The sequence below is a fragment of the Perna viridis genome, chromosome 6 (assembly GCF_037379345.1).
Source record: "Perna viridis isolate PV_CMFRI_1.1 ecotype Kerala chromosome 6, ASM3737934v1, whole genome shotgun sequence".
Lineage (NCBI taxonomy): Eukaryota > Metazoa > Mollusca > Bivalvia > Mytilida > Mytilidae > Perna > Perna viridis.
Genome location: NC_142450.1, coordinates 21,372,183 through 21,395,113, shown reverse-complemented (window position 1 = coordinate 21,395,113; position 22,931 = coordinate 21,372,183). Strand labels below are relative to the sequence as shown.

At 34.0% G+C, this 22,931-nt stretch overlaps 2 protein-coding genes across 10 annotated transcripts; one reads left to right on the top strand and one right to left on the bottom strand.

Moving 5' to 3' along the window:
* Positions 1-226: 226 nt before the first annotated feature.
* On the bottom strand, positions 227-6,892 carry LOC148614051 (uncharacterized). 5 transcript variants are annotated; one of them, XM_088587859.1, is made up of 5 exons: positions 6,809-6,892; positions 3,183-3,294; positions 2,376-2,443; positions 1,111-1,227; positions 227-288 (listed from the first exon to the last, which is right to left on the bottom strand). In XM_088587859.1, exons 1-5 carry the CDS (start codon positions 6,875-6,877, stop codon positions 268-270), a joined length of 387 nt encoding a protein of 128 aa, XP_088443985.1. In that variant the 5' UTR covers positions 6,878-6,892; the 3' UTR covers positions 227-267. The 5 variants fall into 5 exon arrangements, with proteins under 5 accessions (XP_088443985.1, XP_088443989.1, XP_088443987.1 ...); XM_088587863.1 differs by lacking the exon at positions 6,809-6,892 and adding an exon at positions 4,889-4,921; XM_088587861.1 differs by lacking the exon at positions 6,809-6,892 and adding an exon at positions 4,847-4,904.
* Positions 4,973-21,105, top strand: LOC148614050 (acetyl-CoA acetyltransferase, cytosolic-like). 5 transcript variants are annotated; one of them, XM_088587855.1, is made up of 10 exons: positions 7,311-7,550; positions 8,659-8,775; positions 10,935-11,069; positions 13,638-13,819; positions 14,594-14,711; positions 15,870-16,013; positions 16,935-17,051; positions 18,695-18,853; positions 19,862-19,968; positions 20,876-21,105. In XM_088587855.1, the coding sequence occupies exons 2-10, from the start codon at positions 8,715-8,717 to the stop codon at positions 21,044-21,046; spliced, it is 1,194 nt and encodes a 397-aa protein (XP_088443981.1). In that variant the 5' UTR covers positions 7,311-7,550; positions 8,659-8,714; the 3' UTR covers positions 21,047-21,105. The 5 variants fall into 5 exon arrangements, with proteins under 5 accessions (XP_088443983.1, XP_088443981.1, XP_088443979.1 ...); XM_088587853.1 differs by having other exon boundaries at positions 7,320-7,550; positions 18,695-18,849; positions 19,858-19,968; XM_088587854.1 differs by lacking the exon at positions 7,311-7,550 and adding an exon at positions 7,579-8,182 and having other exon boundaries at positions 18,695-18,849; positions 19,858-19,968.
* Positions 21,106-22,931: the final 1,826 nt, after the last annotated feature.

Genomic DNA, 22,931 nt, shown 5'->3' with positions numbered 1-22,931 from the left:
AAAAAGGGAAGTTCAAGAGATGAACCAGTAACATAAGGTACTTTGATCCTGAAGGATAAAAAAAACCCCAAAAATTCCCTACCTTATGACCCTGTTTTTTTCCTAAAAGGTGACCAGAACCACATATACTTTTTGTTGGGCCTCCTTAACAAGGTCAAATGTTACTTAGTACTAATATCTATGTCCTTCATGAGCAAAGCCTTATCATATTATACATAAAACGAACTGCTATTTTCCTCATTTTTATTATATGCACTAGAATCCTTTTTAGAACATGATCATCTGTCCCTGCAATAGAAGAAAAAGACAATATTAATATTTAATGTTGAACACAAGCCCGACATTCCTTGAAAATTTACATAAAAATTACCCCTGGAAGATGAGTCTCAAACAGTGTACAACACCTCAAGCATGAATTTTAAATAAAAAAAAAAAGTAAAATGAGATTAAAATAACAAGTTACCCTTTACACTGACAATGTAACAACCAATTCTTAATTAAAAGTATTCTAATCACTCAGCATCAACATGTCAACTGGAGGAGGGAGAGAAACCCCCCATAAAAACAACCACAACGGGTGACCACATTTGTAAAATTGGCTACACTTTCATCAAATTATAAAAATATTTGGATCATTAGAAAATACAACAGAGTTGACATGTGCTCATTAAGTGTAAGTGTTTGTAAGATACAGACAAATGGGAAAAATCTGAAACATGCATGTCAAAACCCCACTGATCGGGCAATGTAATGTCACTCAAGGATTCTTTCTCTATTTGAAAAAAAAAAAAAAAAAATTAATAAATAAAAAAAAGGATTTGCTCAGAAATTCTCAATAGAATCTTAGAAAAAAGAGTTTTTTCACACGAGTTTCTGCCGTGAAATGTTCATTATTTTCAGTGCATTTCAATGAAATTTTAACTCAATGGTCAAGCATGATATGGACGTTCTTGTCGGTTTCCCTTGATTCTGACAGTGCAAATTGTCAAATTACGCTATCAAAATAAAGGTTTTTTTTCGCCAACTGCCTGATTCTTACAGGGAGTGACACTAAATGATTAAACAGTACAACAGTTCAAAACTATTGCACATCAGCCATTTGTAGTTTACCTTTCTCTTCTTTTCACCTCCCAACTCGAAGTGTTTACATCTTTTGATGGATAACTGTTTTCTGTGTTTACAGTCAGTACATTCCATTCTCAATGTGATCTTTTTGGTTGTTTTAGCCTAAAATTGAAGTTTTGATTTTCACAGAACAGCCCACTGTACTATATTTATAACCTAAAGGTAAAATTACATGAATGCAGCACTCGATTTTATTAATGGTAGGGCTCTAGAATTCCCATTTCTTATTAAATTAATACATTGATGTTGCATGCATGCTAGGTATAGTGTTCATTTCTGACACTGTGACTTTTTTTTTACATATGGTGCACAAGAAGTTTGGCATAGGCACAGGGTTTTCCATTGGTTGATCTCTGATTTTTCATTTTTTCTTGAGTGTCAGGATTCATTTTCAATTTTTAAAAAAACCAATAGCACTGACATCGATCAAGCTGAAGTCGCTGATGACTTTTTTTGTGTCAAAAGGAACACAGAGGACACAAACTCCTGATGGCACACAACAAAAAAGAGTTATGTGACAGAAACGAAAAGAGCACTAACATAGAAAATTTTAAGAAATATGGAAAATGGAATATTCATTTCGATAAAAGAAATAATTAATAAACATCTACTACTAGAATATTTATTCATTTAAAATGCATGCTGTAACTTATATACAATGTACAAATGAGTAGTCAACTAATTTGTTGGGTTGATTGCCTCCTGCTATCAGAAATTAACCCCTATTTAAGGCCAATAGGGCTTTAAATGACCCTTTTTAGCATTGGAGGGGGGGGGCACTGCCCCTCCTTGAAAATATACCCACTCCAAGTATAAAATTATTATCAAAGTTAACGAAAAATTATTGTTTAAGAATCCGATTTCTGTTGTGGGAACATAAATTTTCATCTCAAACTTACTCCTGGGATGCCAAATATTTCTATATCCATGGAATATTACTTGGATTTATTAGACAAATTAAAATGTCTGTTTCCTGCTACTCTAACAACCCTTAGCATTTTGGCCAAGCTCTGTTAAAGTCTAGTTTGTTTTAAAATCAACTCAATGTAAAATGTTTCTATAAAAAATTACCCTTCCTACCTACATGTACCCATTTTTTCTTGCTACAAAATGCACATTGTAGGTAGTAGGAAACAAGCCTTACTTGTTATGGCCTTCTCAAGAGACAAGCATAAGGAACCTTTTGAAATCAATTAACTACAATATATAAATATGTGCAATAGAAATCAAAAATATGGGACCAAGCATACCTTTTTGCGGAAAATTGGCTTGGTTTGACCTCCGTACCCACTCTGTTTTCTATCGTATCTCCTTTTGCCTAAAAACAAAATCACACTTTTCACTAAAAACAAAACATTTACACAAATTTCTCCTACCGGCATAATAATTAAATATTTTAAGAAAAGGCCCAATGCTACTTGAAACCAAATGTGACAAAGAGCATTTTAGAAGTTGCTACAGAAATTTTCACTTACATTTATTGTAAAAAAAAATGTCACTAATACATCTATACTCCCAGACCCATCTTTTCATAACGCACTAGACTGCCAGCTTTAGACAAGTCAAATTAAGCAAATATACTTCTTCTTAGCGCACATTTAATTTGACATACATGTCAATTGCCAAATCTGTGACTTCAGACTAGTCAACAATAAAATTTTTGGTTCATCCAAAATACTTCCATTAAGTCAGTTATCTAGGATTTTCCAGAAATTGAGGTTTCCTCAGGAAAAATCCATATCAAATCAACTTTCCCACAGTCAATGACTGTTTTCCTAACATAACAAATCCTTACAGCATATCAAGTTTTCAACTTGCCATGGGAAAGTGTAACTTAAGTACCTAACTTTCCCTGACCCAAATTTCACTTGCCCCAGGTAACAGGAAATAGGAATGCTAGAACACTGTCAAGTGGAAAGTATTTGATTACTCTGGACTCTTCATGCTCCATGTCCACCACATATTAAGCTCGGAGTAGTCTCCCAATTATTGTTATAATACAAATGAACATAAGTAGTTTCAGTAAATATCATTGCTTCCATTATTCAATAACTTACCTTGTGCATACAATGAGGCTTTGCCAGTTTTGTACTGGGTAACTTTGTGCAAGGTGTGCTTTCTGCAATCTTTACTGCTACAGTAAGTACGCCTTTGTTTGGGTACGTTCACCTGAAAAAAATAATAAATTCACAGATATTCTAAATTTGGAAAAAACTCATTTATTTATACTTTTTTCCCATTTCTAGTAAAGATTATTAAATTAAGAGCAAGGGATAATCAATTTCAAAAGCCGAATTTACATATATTTTTGGAAGCCCAACAACATTTCAGACTTAAATTTTGTTACATGACAGTTTATTATTCTGGAATAATTCCAGATTTCCAAATATGGAATATTGATTGGTCTATCATAGAAATCATTGTCATAGAATACATTTAAGCTGCATTGGCTGTCAAATTTGTTCAGTTTTGATTGGACTGAATTTTGCCGATTCAATGAAACAAGTTTGTAGTATTGCAATTGGAGCTCTCAATGTCGATAATACCTACAGAATAATGTGAAAATAACGTTTTTTCAATCAGAGAAGATTGATAGCTATGATCAAATTATTTTTCGCCATTACTTACGAAGATTGCCGACAGGACATACATGTAGGTTAGGAAAACCTTGGGAAAAAAAATAACAATAACGGCTACACAGGTAAGCACGTGTTTGTTTTCATTTCATTTCATCTGTTTCTTGATAAGTTTTCAAACGAATAATGACCATATTTGAGCCACTTTAAATCACAATTCGTAAATTTCAAAAGGATCCTTGTGTTATATTTGAACTTTTTTCTTTTATGGCTTGAGTCCATCGGTCTTCCTTGCTGTTGAATAACCACTTTCGCTTTGCAATCAGATTTGTTATTTTAGAAGCGACCCTTACAGCACGTGCACATATTAAGGTCACCAGAAGTCACATGCATACGAACTTATCTAGGTCAATTTTTTGTCTTGCAAGGCAATAAATATATAGACACCTATTTCATATATTTAATGCATTATTTGTGTGGATATCAAATGAAATTTAATACAGGAAAAGTATAAATTAGTACAAATAATTCAAAGTTATGGTATATTTCAACAGCAAAAAAAAATTCAAATTTGACAGCTAATGCAGCTTTAAGCCACCATCAATTACATGGATTTTCAAATTTTACTGGTTAAGCCATCATAAAAAGTGGATAAATGCACTTACAGCAAGTTCTAGTAGAACTGAAAATAGCCCAAAATTAAAGAAACCCTTTTCAGATTTCATGTAATCCTATATTAAGAAGTATTAGTATGCTTACATAAAGTCTTTAAAGGCAGAAACTGCAAAAATTTTTTGAGTTAGATATGAAGTGAAATTGCCTGAATAGGTTATTTTCATGCTACAAGTTTTGACGACTTGAACAAATGTCTTCAACAGTTTAGTCAGTAATTACGTCTTAGTCATCGACTGAAGGTACCGGCAAGAAAATTTAGCTGAAACAATATTTTTATAGAATAAAAGCAGGATATGAACACAACTTCAAGGAAACAAGTAAATTACAGATGTAGTTGCTGCTTCTGAGCCAACTCATGAAAAATGTATAAAAGCCAACATAACAAATCAAATACACGGTATATTATAGGATATGGAAAGAAAATATTTATCACTTGTTCATTTTAACTAGTTTAATTTTGATAAATTAACTTCGTCTAACAGGATTGAAATGGATTTTCTATCCAACATTACTGGGCAGTATCTCACCATTTTGTTATTTTGGAAAGGAAGTAGTTATCAGGGTCCCGTAAGTGCTTTATTTCGATATGAAGTGTTCATTTCGTCTGTAAACATCGTACTTTTAAAATGTTCATCTTTTACTTCTTAGCAACTATATTTTAAAATAAGAGACAAAAAGTTCACTCAAAAAGGAAATCTGTTGAAAACAGGGACTTATATCATATAGTTCATATTGGAAAAAACGTTCATAACACTAGCTCACGACGTTACGACTGAAAAGCGCACGAGGGACGATGAATATGAAAACGAAGGGTCTCACAAATTGCGACAAGTAGCGTCAAGAAGCCAAAAGAAATTGATTTAGTGACAAGAAACTTTAATTAGCGACAAGAAACTTTGAATTAGCGACAAGAAGTTTGAATTAGCGACAAGACACTAAAAAAATACCGACAAGGAGATACATTTGCCATGTAAGGTTTAAAGTACATAAGTTAGTGACAAAAGAATGAAGAGGAAATGATTCTTCGAGCTAGATAAATTTTGTGACTTAAATAGTAAAGTATCTGTATTATATCAAAATTTCCGATGCTATATTTTATTGTGGTTTGTGCGTTATACACGTACTTAAAGTTGACCAAAGTTCCAAAATGATTGTTGTGTTTTTTTTTTTAATTTATTTTTGTTTAGTTAAAAATGAAGTAAACGTGTTTAAAAATTCTGAGGCACGTGTTTCGACTATTGATGTCTCATCAGTAACGCATTGCCAAAAATACGATGGCCGAGGCAGATGACCAGCTTTTGTTTGTGACAGCACTTTTGCATGCCTGATCATATGTATTAGATACTAGTCTTGTACGATCATATTTATGAGTGCCATGTTTTGCTTTATTGGTTACAAGTTTAATGCAAATTAAAACCCTGAGCCGACTTGTTAGGTTTTCATTGCCCTTAATATCAACCGACAGTGCATTAAAGAGCAATTGTCATTGCTAGAGACATTGATAGGTTTTCTGTCAATGGAAGACATGTTGGACTTATTCAGTATCTGTTTAGATACATTATCTTCCACCAAAGCAGGTTGAGCTGAATAAGTTAAGTCTTTATTTTGTTGACACTTATTGTGAAACCATGACTTAAATGATTCACAGTAAACACAAAGGTTTGTGCAATTTTTGCTACAGTCTCCACAAGGAAAATTTGCCATTTTGATTCCCTTGCCCAAGGGGAAAATCCTGTACCAAAGGGTTTGTAATACCGATGGTATTATACAAAATTCACTCCCTTGCCCAAGGGGAACCCTGTTCCTAAGGGTTTTGACTAACACTGATGGTATTAATCTCACAAAGTTTTTATCCCCTTGCCCAAGGGGGAAGCCCTGCTCCTGAGGGTATCTATTTATTAACACCGATGGTATTAATGTCAGCGTAACAAAGCGAAACCGTATGCAAATACGTAGCAAAGATTCTTACAAACGCACAGAGTCGTACTTTTGCAAGAACCAGAGTGACTGCTTTGGATCCGGTATTTATGTTGAAGATGAGTAAAAAGTGTGGCTTCTTCAGCTTGGATGTATTTAATGCATGTAGAAGATGAGTTAAGTTTTTGCTTGAGTCAGTTTGGTAGAAAAACAAGTTCTGTACTAGTAACCCTTTGAACGTAAATGACTAACAAAACAACCACGCTTAGAATCTTCAGCAGTGTTTTTACTTTACTTAGTTTTCTGGTCTATGGCTTCATAAATTATGATGTAAAAAAACATATTACGGCCAATATTATTTTTAATTTTTACATCAAAATAATCAGTGTGTTTGATTCTGAAGTTTACAATAACAATTCCAGCTACCAAAACTCTTGATTGTGAGATCAAGAGTGAGTGGCTTCTTTCAGGTAATTAATATCATAACTTCCTCAATTAACAAGTTAAAGACTCACATGCCGGGGAAAGCCAACGTGCCAGTCAGTGATTAACGCCTTGTTAACTGGCCCGTGGATGAATGTCATAACTTAATTAATCCGATTGGCTGATATGCGTAAATATATAAATCTATCGGAATTTAGAATGATCTAGAATCCTGACATACCTGCATTCTTTAAGAATGATTTCGAATATTTGTTAAAATAAAAATAGCATATGACATCAAAGAAATAGATAACAAATATTTTAATCTTTTGATAAAAATATAGCATTTTTAAACTGAAATCTTTGCAAATTTTCACCAATTTCATCAATTTATTTCTTTATTATATTTTAAAATGTCATTTAAAAGGATATATTTGATTGATATTAGTTTCTCGAAATTTTAAACGATATATGGCAAATTTTTACCTGAGACATTAATGTGTATTAATGTCTCTGTTTTTATCAACTTTGCATGTACATTTTTTTTAAATATAACCAGGGATTTATAACTTCTTACAATTATTTCTATTTTTTCATCTTTTTATAATTCAAACAGCAAATAAATATAGTCTCTCTCCTCTTGTCGGTATTGTTTAGTTTTTTGTCGCTAATTCAAACTTCTTGTCGCTTCTTATCGCTAAATCAATTTCTTCTCGCTTCTTGACGCTTTTGTCGGTAATTAGTGAGACCGAAAAACGAAAGTAGAAAGTGGAAATACAATGGCTATGCAACGTCAGGATGTTGTACTGGTATCTGCTTGCAGAACAGCAATAGGTACTTTATACTAAAATGTATGATGACAGAGGAAAGGCTTCGAAAATCCGCTCATTATCAATTTTGTTGATGTCCTTTTCGTTCGTGCGTTAGATCGAAATCGTTTCAGAGAGATCGGATCCTGTTGGCCAAATAAAATGTTATTATGTACCTCTGTTTTCTGTTACCCGACAGACTCCCAGATTGACTTATTTTCAAGTTAACAAAGAACAAAAAGTACCACCAAACGAAAATTTGGCATAAACTAAGTAAATAGAGAAAATTAAAATCTCGTCCCACAGACTTTTTTTCAGACATGTAACCGGAATTTAGTAACAATAAGGCCAATAAGGGTAAATAGTGTGAAATGAGTCTTTAAAAAAAGCCCACATTTGACCTCAGATTTAAAAAAAAATCAAAATGCTTGTAGGGAAATTTTGATAACTCAGTACAACATTATGAATCAAAAAAAAAAAACAAAAAAAAAACCGTGAAATCAATGGGAACTACTTGACCATTTGAAGTTATTTTTGCTACACTACTTCCAATTGACTGTGAATTATGCCATCTTTAATCAATCCCCAATGACTACAACCTATGTGACCAGAAGGTTTAACGGCTGCACTTTTGGATGTCAAACACACCACTTGAAGGTAAGTTTACCCTGTTATTTCAATAAATGAACATATTAAAATATAAATGTCTGCATAAGGGGACCACTATTGATCGAAAGCTTTCTGCATTGTTAAGCATTTCTGAAAGTCCCACACTTTTACAGCAAATAAGCTTAAGCTGGCAAATTACCTAGACATTATAACAGGCACACGTGACAGTAGACAAAACTAACATTCATATTTCAATCACTGGGGTTTATAAAGCACAAATGCAATTAAGATTCAATTGATATAGCATGTTTTATGTAATATGTAAATTCTGTGATTACCTACTTAGCTTTTCATGAATTTTCATAGAATTTAGCTAGGTTAAATTCCCTTTCTTTGTATTGGATTGCTGTCATTTTGAGTAAGGATATTGTAGAATTATACCAGTGTTGGAAGCTTTTGTAGCCTTTTATTAAAATCTGGAGTTTGGCTTTCAGTTTCAACTCTGTTTTTTCTAATCTTTTCAGAAATGTATGCCAACATTACGGAACAACATTTTCTTTTGTATCCTCCCTGAGACAGCATGAGGGCCATCATAAAGGACAGGAAAGAAACATGTGGATCCTGCTCCCTTCTGTTCATTAGTAAATCAAACTATAAGAAACAGGGCATTCTGGTGACAAGAATTTCATCTGTGTGACTTGTGGCTCTTCATTCTCAACACAACATGGTTTACAGAGGCATGCCAACAGAGAAAAATGAAAAAGCATGAAATTCAAATCTGACGATCGTAGAAGAGTAATCAAGGGAACCAATATTCTAGCAGAAATCCAAAGAATGTAATCCAGGGACTAAGACCATACATGGAAAACAGACACACACAACAAAGAACATAAAATAACCAAAATAATACATACAAAGTAACAAAAGTAAATGAGCAACTCATTTTTGTAGAAAAGTGTTTAAGGTCAAAGACACATTGACAGACCATATGGGCATCCATACTGGAAGAAAAGACATAAATGCCCACGTGGACTGTTCTTAGGTTTTCATCTGGTCTAAGCAGACACAAAAAACAAACAAATAATGAAATCCAATGTAGGGTGGGTTAATGTAGAGGGAATTAGTTTTGGTATTATCTTTAAAAATTATTTCCTATCTTTGTTAGGTGCAGACTGAATGATGTGTTGTTCATTTTAATAATTGTAATCATCTGTCTACGAATGTTGGAAATAAAAGAATAAAAGAATAAAAATAACACAATGATGGAAAAAAATCTGCAGTAACTACAGTTTCATTTAGATATTTATTTCTATTCGATCTGTTTGCAATATCTTGGACTGGTTGGTTCTTGCCCTTTAGTCTTTTCACCTTATACCAAGAGTTTCTTTTTCAACAGCAGTCCGATCTTTCGATTTTGTACCTTCCTTATTTTTTTAGTATTATTTTTAGTATTGATCAAATATATGACGCCTTAAATGTAAAGATATAAGACCACTTGGTATATATCACTAAAAGTCAGGATACTCAAAATAAACTTTGGAGCCAAGTTTAATGTGCTCCATCAAAGTTAATGAGGGTGGGAAAGTGCAATTGTGTAATTCTCAATGGACCAAATAAGAAATTTTACATGCAAAGCTGATGTTTTCTTTTGCATATGCTGGAAGTTGTAGGATGGTAAGCTCATGTTATCCGCAAAGTCTAGATCTTCTAACTTGGTAGTGAGTGACCACTGAATGTGAATTTTATAGTCTCACAGTCCTGACACCAAGGATTTTTGTAGTCCTTGCTGACACAATTTGAATTATGAATACATGTATAGTTCTACCTCATCTAAGTCTTCTAACACTTGATTTCAAGATTTTTTTGTTTTACATGTGCTTCTTAGAGTATTGCTAAGACATCAATCGGATTTTGACCAAATCTGATGAAACTTTTTCAATTTATCCATTTGAACAAAATTTAGAGACTTTTAACATTTACTATCCATTAAAGAGCTCGTCTCACGCACACATTAAGGTTGCTGGTAAAAAAAATAAAGCAGAAAAAAAAGCAAACCTGATGCCAACAGCACATTGACCTTTTCTTCAAAGTCACAACTGATTTTTTCCCTCCAAATCCTACACAAGCCCTTCTGATCTAAACTACAGTATTATAAGGAAGGCTTCACAGAAAGAAACTCCAGAAATTTTGTCTACTCCTCAATTTCCTTGACTTGATTATCCAGAAAAATCATGGTTTTTGTATTTTCTGTTTGTTTAGAATGTCTGATACATTGTAGGTATTCTCATGATGCAGCCAAGTTAAAATCATATTTCCACGATTTCAAGGACGTAAAAGTGCTATTATAGCTGATTTTCAAGGTCACATGTTAAAAGGTCTAGTGCTCTCACCTTAATAGACAAGTGAAACCTGTAAGAAAGAGTTTGGAAAAATATTTCCAGCACTGTCAGTACACGGTCTGAAAAAACGAGATGGTCTTTTGACCCAAATATATTTTTGAGAGTCCTGTGTATGACAGCAGTGTAAAAGAAATCTCCATTAGGTCATTCTGATTGTTAAGAAGCAAGACTGGTCACAATTTTGCAAGTCAGGTCAAACAAATTTTGTGAATTCTGGTAAGAAAATTCATTTTCATGTGAAGTCCAGTCCAGTTAACTGGTGCTGAATTGCATATATTTTATCTACATGTGAATGTACATGCAGACATGAAGAAACTGATTGGGCATTAAAATCAAGAATTTAACTATTAATGTTAAAACTTTTAGCAAATATGTGTATTTTTGTCAACTTTATTTTGCAGGTAGTTTTCTAGGTGCCTTTACAAGTGTACCTGCTCATGATCTTGGATCAACATGTATGAAAGAAGTACTAAAGAGAGGCAGTGTACCACCACAGGACGTGTCTGAAGTAATCCTTGGACAAGTTTATACGGCAGGTAATGTGTCGGAAGTAATCTTAGGACAGGTTTATATGGCAAGTAATATGTCTGAAGTAATCCAAGGACAGAGTATGTGTCTGAAGTAATCTTAGGACATGTTTATATAATAGATAATGTATCTGAAGTAAACCTAGGACAGGTTTATATGGCAAGTAATGTATCTGAAGTAAACCTAGGACAGGTTTATACTGCAGGTAATGTGTCTGAAGTAATTCTAGGACAGGTGTATATGGCAGGTAATGTGTGTAATGTGTCTGATGTAATCCTAGGACAGGTATGTATGGCAGGTAATGTGTGTAATGTGTCTGATGTAATCCTAGGACAGGTTTGTATGGCAGGTAATGTGTGTAATGTGTCTGGAGTAATCCTAGGACAGGTTTGTATGGCAGGTAATGTGTGTAATGTGTCTGGAGTAATCCTAGGACAGGTTTGTATGGCAGGTAATGTGTCTGATGTAATCCTAGGACAGGTTTATACTGCAGGTAATGTGTCTGAAGTAATCCTAGGACAGGTTTGTATGGCAGGTAATGTGTCTGATGTAATCCTAGGACAGGTTTGTATGGCAGGTAATGTGTGTAATGTGTCTGATGTAATCCTAGGACAGGTATGTATGGCAGGTAATGTGTGTAATGTGTCTGATGTAATCCTAGGACAGGTTTGTATGGCAGGTAATGTGTGTAATGTGTCTGGAGTAATCCTAGGACAGGTTTGTATGGCAGGTAATGTGTGTAATGTGTCAGGAGTAATCCTAGGACAGGTTTGTATGGCAGGTAATGTGTCTGATGTAATCCTAGGACAGGTTTGTATGGCAGGTAATGTGTCTGAAGTAATCCTAGGACAGGTTTGTATGGCAGGTAATGTGTGTAATGTGTCTGATATAATCCTAGGACAGGTATGTATGGCAGGTAATGTGTGTAATGTGTCTGAAGTAATCCTAGGGCAGGTTTGTATGGCAGGTAATGTGTGTAATGTGTCTGGAGTAATCCTAGGATAGGTTTGTATGGCAGGTAATGTGTCTGAAGTAATCCTAGGACAGGTTTGTATGGCAGGTAATGTGTCTGAAGTAATCCTAGGACAGGTTTGTATGGCAGGTAATGTGTCTGATGTAATCCTAGGACAGGTTTGTATGGTAGGTAATGTGTGTAATGTGTCTGATGTACTCCTAGGACAGGTTTGTATGGCAGGTAATGTGTCTGATGTAATCCTAGGACAGGTTTGTATGGTAGGTAATGTGTGTAATGTGTCTGATGTAATCCTAGGACAGGTTTGTATGGCAGGTAATGTGTGTAATGTGTCTGATGTACTCCTAGGACAGGTTTGTATGGTAGGTAATGTGTCTGTAGTAATCCTAGGACAGGTTTGTATGGCAGGTAATGTGTCTGAAGTAATCCTAGGACAGGTTTGTATGGCAGGTAATGTGTCTGAAGTAATCCTAGGACAGGTTTGTATGGCAGGTAATGTGTCTGATGTAATCCTAGGACAGGTTTGTATGGTAGGTAATGTGTGTAATGTGTCTGATGTACTCCTAGGACAGGTTTGTATGGCAGGTAATGTGTCTGATGTAATCCTAGGACAGGTTTGTATGGTAGGTAATGTGTGTAATGTGTCTGATGTAATCCTAGGACAGGTTTGTATGGCAGGTAATGTGTGTAATGTGTCTGATGTACTCCTAGGATAGGTTTGTATGGTAGGTAATGTGTCAGAAGTAATCCTAGGACAGGTTTGTATGGTAGGTAATGTGTCTGTAGTAATCCTAGGACAGGTTTGTATGGCAGGTAATGTGTCTGAAGTAATCCTAGGACAGGTATGTATGGCAGGTAATGTGTCTGAAGTAATCCTAGGACAGGTTTGTATGGCAGGTAATGTGTCTGATGTAATCCTAGGACAGTTTTGTATGGTAGGTAATGTGTGTAATGTGTCTGATGTACTCCTAGGACAGGTTTGTATGGCAGGTAATGTGTCTGATGTAATCCTAGGACAGGTTTGTATGGTAGGTAATGTGTGTAATGTGTCTGATGTAATCCTAGGACAGGTTTGTATGGCAGGTAATGTGTGTAATGTGTCTGATGTACTCCTAGGACAGGTTTGTATGGCAGGTAATGTGTCTGATGTAATCCTAGGACAGGTTTGTATGGCAGGTAATGTGTCTGATGTAATCCTAGGACTGGTTTGTATGGCAGGTAATGTGTCTGTAGTAATCCTAGGACAGGTTTGTATGGTAGGTAATGTGTCTGATGTACTCCTAGGAAAGTGTAGTTTGTTGGACCCTTGCCCTCTCCTTTCTTATACTACACTTACCCCTTTCTTGAGCAAATGTTGACAACAAATTACACAAAAAATTTGATTCAAAAGGATTAAAATAGGAAACATAATAAAGCATGCATAAAACAGTTAATAATGAACACGTGACTACGTGCAGTTACTGATAAGCCACCTTCAGACCTTGATTGTACTGCTTGAATTGTTATGTTTTATTATATAGAACATCAATCAAAACACACTTCCTAAATTAGGATTTAGTAAAATGATACTACTATATATATATATTTAATGTTTATTGAGTAGGCCAGGGTCAGAATCCAGCACGCCAAGCCAGTGTCAAGGCAGGAATACCAGTGTCAGTACCGGCTTGTGGAGTCAATATGTTGTGTGGGTCTGGGCTGAGGGCTGTTGTATTAGGGTACCAGTCTATTCAAAATGGAGATTCTAAAATAGTTATAGCAGGTGGTCAAGAGAACATGAGCATGGTATTTATTTTTCTTCTCAAAATATATTGTTTGTTTGTTTGTTGGGGTTTAACGTCTGAGCAGCAATATTTCAGCTATATTCAGCTGATGAACATGAAATTGATGAGAAAATGATCATGAAATGATGATGAAATGAAAAAGGGATGGGACAAAATGACAATGGGGTTGACAAATTTTGATTGCCACTGGAAATAGGGAGAGGTGGGTAGGGTTGGGCAATTTAGCCTCCTGTGGCGGAGCCCTATGGTTCCTACTCCGGGAGAATACCACAGTAGGGTTCTTTAACGTGCGAGTAACGTGGCATCTTTCCCGACACGGTGCACCGCTATGGTTTGTGGTCAGGTTTTCCGTATTATAGCCTGACAACCCCAGGATGTAACACACCAGGGGTACCCCATTCCACCACCTGAGGCACACATTCCAGTTGCTCTGTGGGCAGAGCGCCCCAGCCCCCCGGCCAGGGTTCTGAGCACTATTTAGTCGCCTTTTACGACAATCTCAGTGCTGCTGCAGGCCTATTATTTTAACACCCGGACCTGCACAGGGCTCTCAAAATATATGTTGTATCTTGTGTTAAGATAAGCCTAATTTGTAAAAAATAGCATAAATTATTTCCAAACTTTGTAAAATACTAGTACTAAAATCGAAAAATGTTATCAGAGCAAGTCTAATTTACTTCAAAGTTTTCCAACTCCTAGTTAATGATGCATATTTTTCAAAAGTAATAAGTAGGGGTAGTTTTAAAAAATAACAAAATCACTGCTTATTTGACAGGCACCTCATTGTTGCAACTTGAGAACTGGGACTAAGTTCGGAGATGTAACACACATTGATTGTATGTTGAAGGATGGATTGGTTGATGCATTCCACAACTACCATATGGGAATTACAGGTTCAGATTTTTAAATTCTGTGAGATATATAGTAATCATGGTGTCTGTCTGTCTGTCTATACATTTGTCCATTAGTCTTTGCAAAAATAGTTCTCACAGAATTGGTTTTTTACACTGTCAAATGCAAATTATTTTTTAAAGCCAAGAAAACTGATACCCACGCGTACTGGTATGTTTGCTCTAAAATCTGGGAAAATTAATATGTTTACACTTGACAGTTAATAATTGTCCTGCTATAAAACTGTTTTAATAACAGTAGCTTAAATGTAAACTGCTCTTTTTACCCAAATTATAAAAGTAATGTTTCATTTTCTTGTTATCTTGTCTTGACAGCAATAGGTATCCCATTTTATGCATACCCCGTAAACAATTGGCATATCTACATACCTTTTTATTTGAGTCTGGATTGTGACAAGACTGATCATTAATGGGAGATAATTGGAAATGGTGTTAAGGAATAATTGTGTTAAATAAAATCATTTTTATGGTTTGAACAAAATATAGGCTAAAGTGACCTTTAACTGAGAATGTTACTTTGTACAATGAATTCTGTATAAAACGAAACCTGAGTAATCCAAAAAATTATCAAAGCTAGACACTACTTATATTCTCATTACATCAATTTAAGTAGCACTCCAGCTAAGGATCATGCAAAATGTGATTCATGGGTAAAAAGCCTACATATTTTTATTTTTGATATTTTGTTTGAAATGTCATAGTAAACAGAAATAAACATGTGGTTTTTCATATAACCCGTTCTCTTAGGAGATATAAATTATATAGAATGCACTGTAGATTTCAAAATTAAGGGAGATAACTCTGTAAATGGTGCTCAAATACAATAGAATCTACTGTATTTTCAATGTCAATTATCTTCTAAGAGCAGGCAGATTTGAATGAATAATTACACATTTCATAGTATTGACCCATAAAACAACTGAATTACAAAAATAAAAATATGTAGGGGTGTATCACATTTTTCAGATTTTGCATGATTCTTACAAAGACTGCTACTGAAATATATTTTGAACCTTGATAAACTAAAGAGTTCAGTATAGACAGGTTATGCTGTATTGTTTGTTCAGTTAAATGTTACATGACATTGGGACATTAAAAAACTTCAAATGTATTTCTCGTACATACATACTATTATTTCAGCTGAGAATGTTGCCAAAAAATGGAACGTTAGCAGAGAAACTCAGGATGAATTTGCCTGTGCATCACAACAGAAATGTGAAGAATCTCAAAAGCAAGGATATTTTGATAATGAAATCATTCCAGTGTCTGTCAGCATCAGGGGAGGTAATTTTTCAATGTTGAGGTCTCACTAACCACTTCTAACATTTCCATTACTTTACATTAAAAAAAAGTAATTTTCAAAGTTTCACTGTGAATTCCCAGGACAAATGACATCTTTAAGTTGCATACCATTGCGAAGCTTGGAAAATAAGGCTTTCAAAATCATTATGCTAATGGTACAAATTGTTCACAAAATTTACTTGAATAAAAAATACTGAAAAATCCACATTTTAACCTTTTCTGCTAACTGACAGTATGGAGGCAAATTACTCACACATGTAAACAATATTCATACATTTTTGTAGTAGATTACAAATATGATTTTAAAGTACACATTGTCAGCTTTATTTTAATTACTTTTAATCAGAATGCATACAAACAGTGCACTTACAATGCATAAGTCAAGGTTCAGTGTGTTTTTGGTACTACATAGGGGGTGGCCATTTGACCTGGAAATGGTTAATGAGACCTGAATTAATATAATTTCTAGGTACATGTACATAGGGCCTCCCTTATCTGTTTTAAAGATATCCCATTACTTTTTTTTACATTGATTGCCATATACATGTAGAAAATATGATGTGATTTTTGTACTTTTTTCTACATGTACATGTATAGGGCAATTAATGTAAAAAATAGTAATGGGACATCTTTAATCATGGGAACATAACAGTTTAAACAAATGTGTCCTTCCGTCATTGGTTCTCATGAAAAATGTCTCTAGGAACCAAGGAATTTGAATATTTTATATAAAAACATTATAGAAATGATGAGGTACCCCCTCACTCTTTTATTTTAGATTATCGTAACAGCAGTTACAGTGTTTTGAAACTGATAGCAAAGAAAATAGCTTTTTTAAATTTTAAATTTTTTTTTGCAATGACAGTATATATAACTTATGTTAACTTCTTGAGTTAATTTTAGGCAGTAAGGAGGTCAAAACAGATGAGTTTCCAAGACCAGGATGTACCCAGGAAGGATTGAGTAAATTAAGGCCTGCTTTTGATAAGTCTGGTTCTGTGACTGCTGGTAATGCTTCAGGTTTGTAATTATACTTTTTATAGAAACTAGTCAAAGTGTAGAAATAAAAATATGTAAATAAATGATTAAAATACTGGAAACATCAGTTTTCATGGTTTACTAATTTTCGCTTTTTTTGCCATGGACAGAATTTAACAAGAAATAGTACCTTTAAATTGATTTTTTATTGCTAAGTATTGCTAATCTTTTGTTTGAAACAGCAAAATTGATACCCACAAATATGTTCACTGGACAGAATCAGCGAAAATTAGCAACTGTGATAATTAATATGTTTTCAGTGATACATTTTGAACTCGTTGTTGCTTGATTCAGCCACTTGTTTTGATATATATGAGTAATCAAAATAATGTAATCCAGGGACAAAGACCAGACATGGAAAACAGACAAACGCAACAAAGAACATAAAGGAACTAAAATAATACATACAAGGTAGCAAAAGTAAATGAGCAACTCTAACTCCACTAAAAATTGGGAACATAGACCAGGTGCATTGATAGAGTAAGCTTTCTCTCTTTTCTACTTCTTGTGTATAATTTATTTTAGATTTTGATTTTCTTACGTATTTTGGTTCTAATGCTGTTGTTGAGAGTTGACCCTCGAACCCCATGTACAACATTTAAAAATTTGCAAGTAATATAATATATACATATGTATTATTGGTATTTCTGTCCCCACTGTAACACAGACACATGCATAGAAATACCAGTGTCTGTGCATCAATTTGTCACCGTTATGGATGCAACTCCTTGGAAACCACTCAATGGATTTTGTTCAAATTTTGCTGGATTGTTACTCACCATTTTATTTGCTCATATTGCACCAACATTTTGATTCAACAAATTTTACAGGAGTTATAGGACTGTTGCACTCAACTTTCTTTGCATTTTGCAGCAGCACAGGACATACAGCTACACATAGCAATCTTTTTGTATTTAGACCTTTGTTACTATTGAAAGTTTCTGTGTTAATTTTTTTCTTTTTATTTGAGCTTTTAACTTTGAATGACTTTAGTTTCTTAATAAAAAAAACATGGAAAAAAACATGGACTTAATATTCCTCATTCAAGGAGGGACTAGCATAGGTATATTATCTGCCCAAGTGCAGCTTCTGAATTGATACCACTCATAGATTTTCTTGATCATATATCCCAATATCTTGTATCTTTTATATGGTGAAATGCTTGTAAATTTAAGATTATATCCTGATTTCTGATGCCTTGTTATTGTACCCCATTTAATGAGTGGGTTTTATATTGATATCACCTTGTCCATCCATATATTCAACTATCAAAAATCTTGGCTTCCACTGAATTGCTTGACTTCATATTAGTCATGTGGCTTTATATAGATGGGGCATACAATATAAGCGATTTTTGTTGCTGCTGTTTGTTAATATCAAATTCCTGTTTCACAGAACTTTCTCATATTTCACTTTAATGCTTTCCATCACAAAAATATCTGCTGATTTCAAATCTAGTATGTTGCCTTATATAAATGGGGCATATTTTGTAAGCAGTTTTGGTTGCCATCTAATATTATTTCCTTGTACGAGTGAGTGTATATGTAGCATGAAGTGTGCAACTTCATGATTGAGCTTGCATATGACATGTAAGTCTTAATGTTTTTACCAACACTTTATTATAGGCTTGAATGATGGTGCTGCTGCAGTGTTAATGATGAGTTCAACAGAGGCACAGTCCAGGGGGCTCTCTCCTAAATGTAGAATAGTATCATGGGCCCAGACTGGTGTAGAACCAGAAATAATGGGAACTGGCCCTATCTCTGCAACCAGGAAAGCGGTAAGTTAAAGTGTTGATGCTAACAGTTTGATATCTGGCAATTCCATGCTTTATTTTTTCCCTTTATTTTGTAGACTACAAGCTGTGTAAGAAACTAGATTTTCTACAATTATGCATTTTCTAAGGATTTAGGATCAGTCAGATGACAAAATTATCTTATCTGGGTATTTGTTGATTCCATAAGCCCTCATGTATTTTTTCACTGACATTTTTAGCTGTTGCTTGGGCTGTTTCTTCCACAACAGAAAATGTAATTTTTGAAACTGGCACTTGGTTCACTATAAATTGATTTTTCCCAAGTATGTTTTTTTAGGAATTTAATTTCAGATGTAACATGCTTTCTGATTGGATAAAAAATTTTGTCCATCTTCTCATAGACTAAATTTTGTAATGTGACTGTGAAGTCATCAACCCTTTTTGTTGATTTACTCCTTAAACATTGATACTGAAATTAAATTATTAGGAATGACTGCTATATTTTTTCGGTCTGTTCGAAATAACCTCAATGTCCATGGTGCACATTTGAAAATAACCTGCTATGCAGGTTATTTGGTGTACACCATGTGATTAAAGTGTTGTAATAATAAAAAAAGAAAATTCTGACAATTTTTCCACATATTGATGTACCAGGAAGTCAGAAACTAAGCACAAATTGGTCTTTAGTTTTTATGCTTCCTGTAGTACATGTTTATAATTTTTGAACATTTTATACAAATAACATGGTTTGGGTTGTAAATCATGTTATTTCGTATAACATGTTCAAAAATAAGAAATGCTCCTTAGGGCTATTCCAGTAAAATTTCCCTGAAGGGATGGAATACCACAATGCATAAAGGGTAGCACCATGAGAATTAATTTCATTTTTGCAATGCATTGAATTGTAAAATATCAGAAATACCCCCAACCAAGGTTTAAATATTTAAGTGACATTCCACCCCCTCCAGGGAAATTTTACTAGAATAGCCATTAAATAATTATCATAGAAATGTTTTAATTTTTGACCTTCAGTTAGAGAAAGCTGGTTGGAAGATAGAAGATGTTGATCTATTTGAGTTCAATGAAGCATTTGCTGCCCAGTCTTATGTGGTGGTCAAAGAGTTAGGCTGTGATATAAATAAGGTAATGACAAGGAAGGCTGTATAACTTCTCACATTTTGATTGGATAAAAGCATATTATTTATTTTTTTATCAACTTCAGGATTGTATTGAAGGTAAATTCCATTCTGATTCTATAAACTATGTCATGAAAATCATAGGTGTTAAACTCTCTCACTTTCAGTGGGAGAATCTACTGGAGTTTTAATTTTGGTGCAAAATGACAATTTGCTTAAAAAATTCAAAATCTGATGAAAGTAAATTGTTATAAATTTTATTGTGGTCTTATTTTAAAAAGTTTGCAACTGAAATAGGTTGTGGAAATGTCAATTTGTCGAATCTCTCTGCTTTGAAAGATTTTTAGGGAGCGATCTCTCTTTTATGACTTTTCAAAGGATAACAGTTATGTGAAATAGAACGTACTCATAATCTGCATTATAATGGAGATAAGTATGTTGTATCAGGTTAATTTAAATTTGATGTTATCATCCAATATTTACAGTATTGAGGATTGTGCTGGAAAGTTACGATAAGAAAGTTGTTTAAAGAAAAGTAAAAATGAATTGGGCTTATTGGTAAAGTTATTAATTATTTTTGGTTATCATTTTTTTTTTAAGTCTCCAATTGGTGGAATTTATAGGGTGAATCCTTGTTAGAGTTATTGGACTTGAAAGGCAAAAAAATGAACCAGGTGAGCGATTCAGGCTCCTGGAAGCCTTCAGTTGGTTCTCAAATCACCACCAGAAAATTCTGGATTTATTAAATATGGGGTACAAAAGTTATGGTCATTTAAACCTCAGTATGATTCTTAGATGAGCCTGTACTTAATGCATTGTCAAATATGGAAGATTCAAAACCCAGTTGGTGAGAACATACTTGCATATGCAAATTGTTACACAAGTCCTAAAATCTTATGATATTTATATTTTAGGTGAACATAAACGGAGGGGCCATAGCACTTGGACACCCCATAGGAGCCTCTGGAGCAAGAGTTTTAGTGACATTGATTTATGCTCTAGAAAGAACTGGAAAAAAGAAGGGTGTGGCAGCCCTGTGTGTGGGTGGGGGGATGGGAATAGCAATGTGCATTGAAATGTTTTGAACAATTCACCACTATGTGTAGACAATCAAATTATCAAATAAAGTCTATTTTTATACTTGCTTTTTGAGGAGAAGGATCATTTAGCTTTTACCTGGTCCCCTACTTAACAAATTTAGTAGGATGGTATATTGGAATCACTTTGCTCATCAGTTCAAATGCCACTGCAATTATCTTGGCTACTAATGGGTGGATTGATTTCAAATTTGGTTTATAGATTAATACAAATGAGGCATACGTTGTAAGCAATTTTGAGTGCAGCCAAAATCAACTTCCTGTTTCAAGGGACTGTTTCATTTTCCATTTCTGTAAATGTATTAGTTTTCATGGATACTGTCATGTGAATATATTCATGGTTATCAGTTTTCATGGTTTCAAAAAATAATTAACATTATATAGTGTTAAAAATCAATTTCACAGGTACTATTTTTCATGTTTTCTGTCCACTGTGAAAATACTGTGAAAGTACTATTGTTTGTGGGGTACCAATTTTCGTGGGTTTTGTGGGTAGGCCAAACCACGAAATTTGGTTCCCAACGAAAAGGAGATTTCCATTGATGTGTATACTGACAACCACAAAACCACGAATTTAAGAATCCACAAACTTGTGTTTCTTCCCTAATCCACAAAAATTGGTATCCTCAAATTAAAAAACTTTTCTAGTAAAAATTAGTACATTGGGAAAAATTAATGTTTTCAGAATATGGAATGATAGAGAAAAGATATGGAAGATTGATTTCAAAATTGGTGTGTTGCTTTATATAGATGGGGCATATGTTGTAAGTAATTTTGATTGCTGTCCAATATCAACTTCCTGTATGAATAGGAATATGCTTAACTCATGGAACTTCATGTTTTTTCTGGGGTTTCTTATTAGCCAATGTTAGTTCTACCCAATTCCAAATCTTAAATTTGATGAGAATTTGACTTCCTATAAAATGAGTGAAGTTGAAAATTTCATGTACATTTTCTAACATTAAGCTGGGAAAAATTAGTTCATGTTCTTATATTTCAGCTTTTGGAATGAGAATCTGTAGTCTTTAATTTTCAATTTGGTATCATACACAACACACCACACACAAAACTCCTGTTGTCCTTTTAAAAATTCGTTTTATTTAATAGTGAAAGGGAGGTAATTTTTCATAGCTCTGTTTGTTGTATACAATGAAGGGATAGATGAAGCTACATCTTTGTAGGAAATTAGGAGTAAAGAAATAGTGTATGGTCAGGCCAACACCATTTGACAGTTCAATTTAAGTGCTAAGTGCAGCTGTTTGAAAGAATCAGTGTCGGTGTGTCGTGTTGGAAAAATATGAGTCTCTCCATGATATCTTATTCAAAATATTGGTGAAATGAAGAGATGGCATTCATTTCTTTTTACAGCGTCAGTAATTCCTGGTAAAAAATATATGAAATGCATTGCAATTTAATTATCAAAGGGAGGTAACTCACTTTCCCTTATCATTTTATTTAACTTTAAAGCTGCTTTTCTCATCCTGTGACACTTCTAAGATGAATGAACCCAATACATCTTTAAAGGACAATAAACTATGTGCCCAAAATTTCAAAATCATGGTTTTTCTTAGCATGATTCATTTTTATTCAATTTGCCTGATTCTAATACAGATTTCAGCACTTGAAAGCAGTGGTTATACTGTCCCTGTGATCAAAATTCAGTACAGACCAGTATGTTTTCTTAAGTCTTGCAAATGTCTAATTTCATATTTGTGCTAGTAGCCTAATTTAAAAAAAAACCAAAAGACTTCATAGGTGTTAACCTTCAAAGGTTCTTAAGTGGTAGATTTCTCATCAAAATTTCTCGGTGGGTGATTTGCCAAGTTCTTGTTTTTGCAGTATGTTTGAAAAGCATTGAAGGAAATTTTTTTAT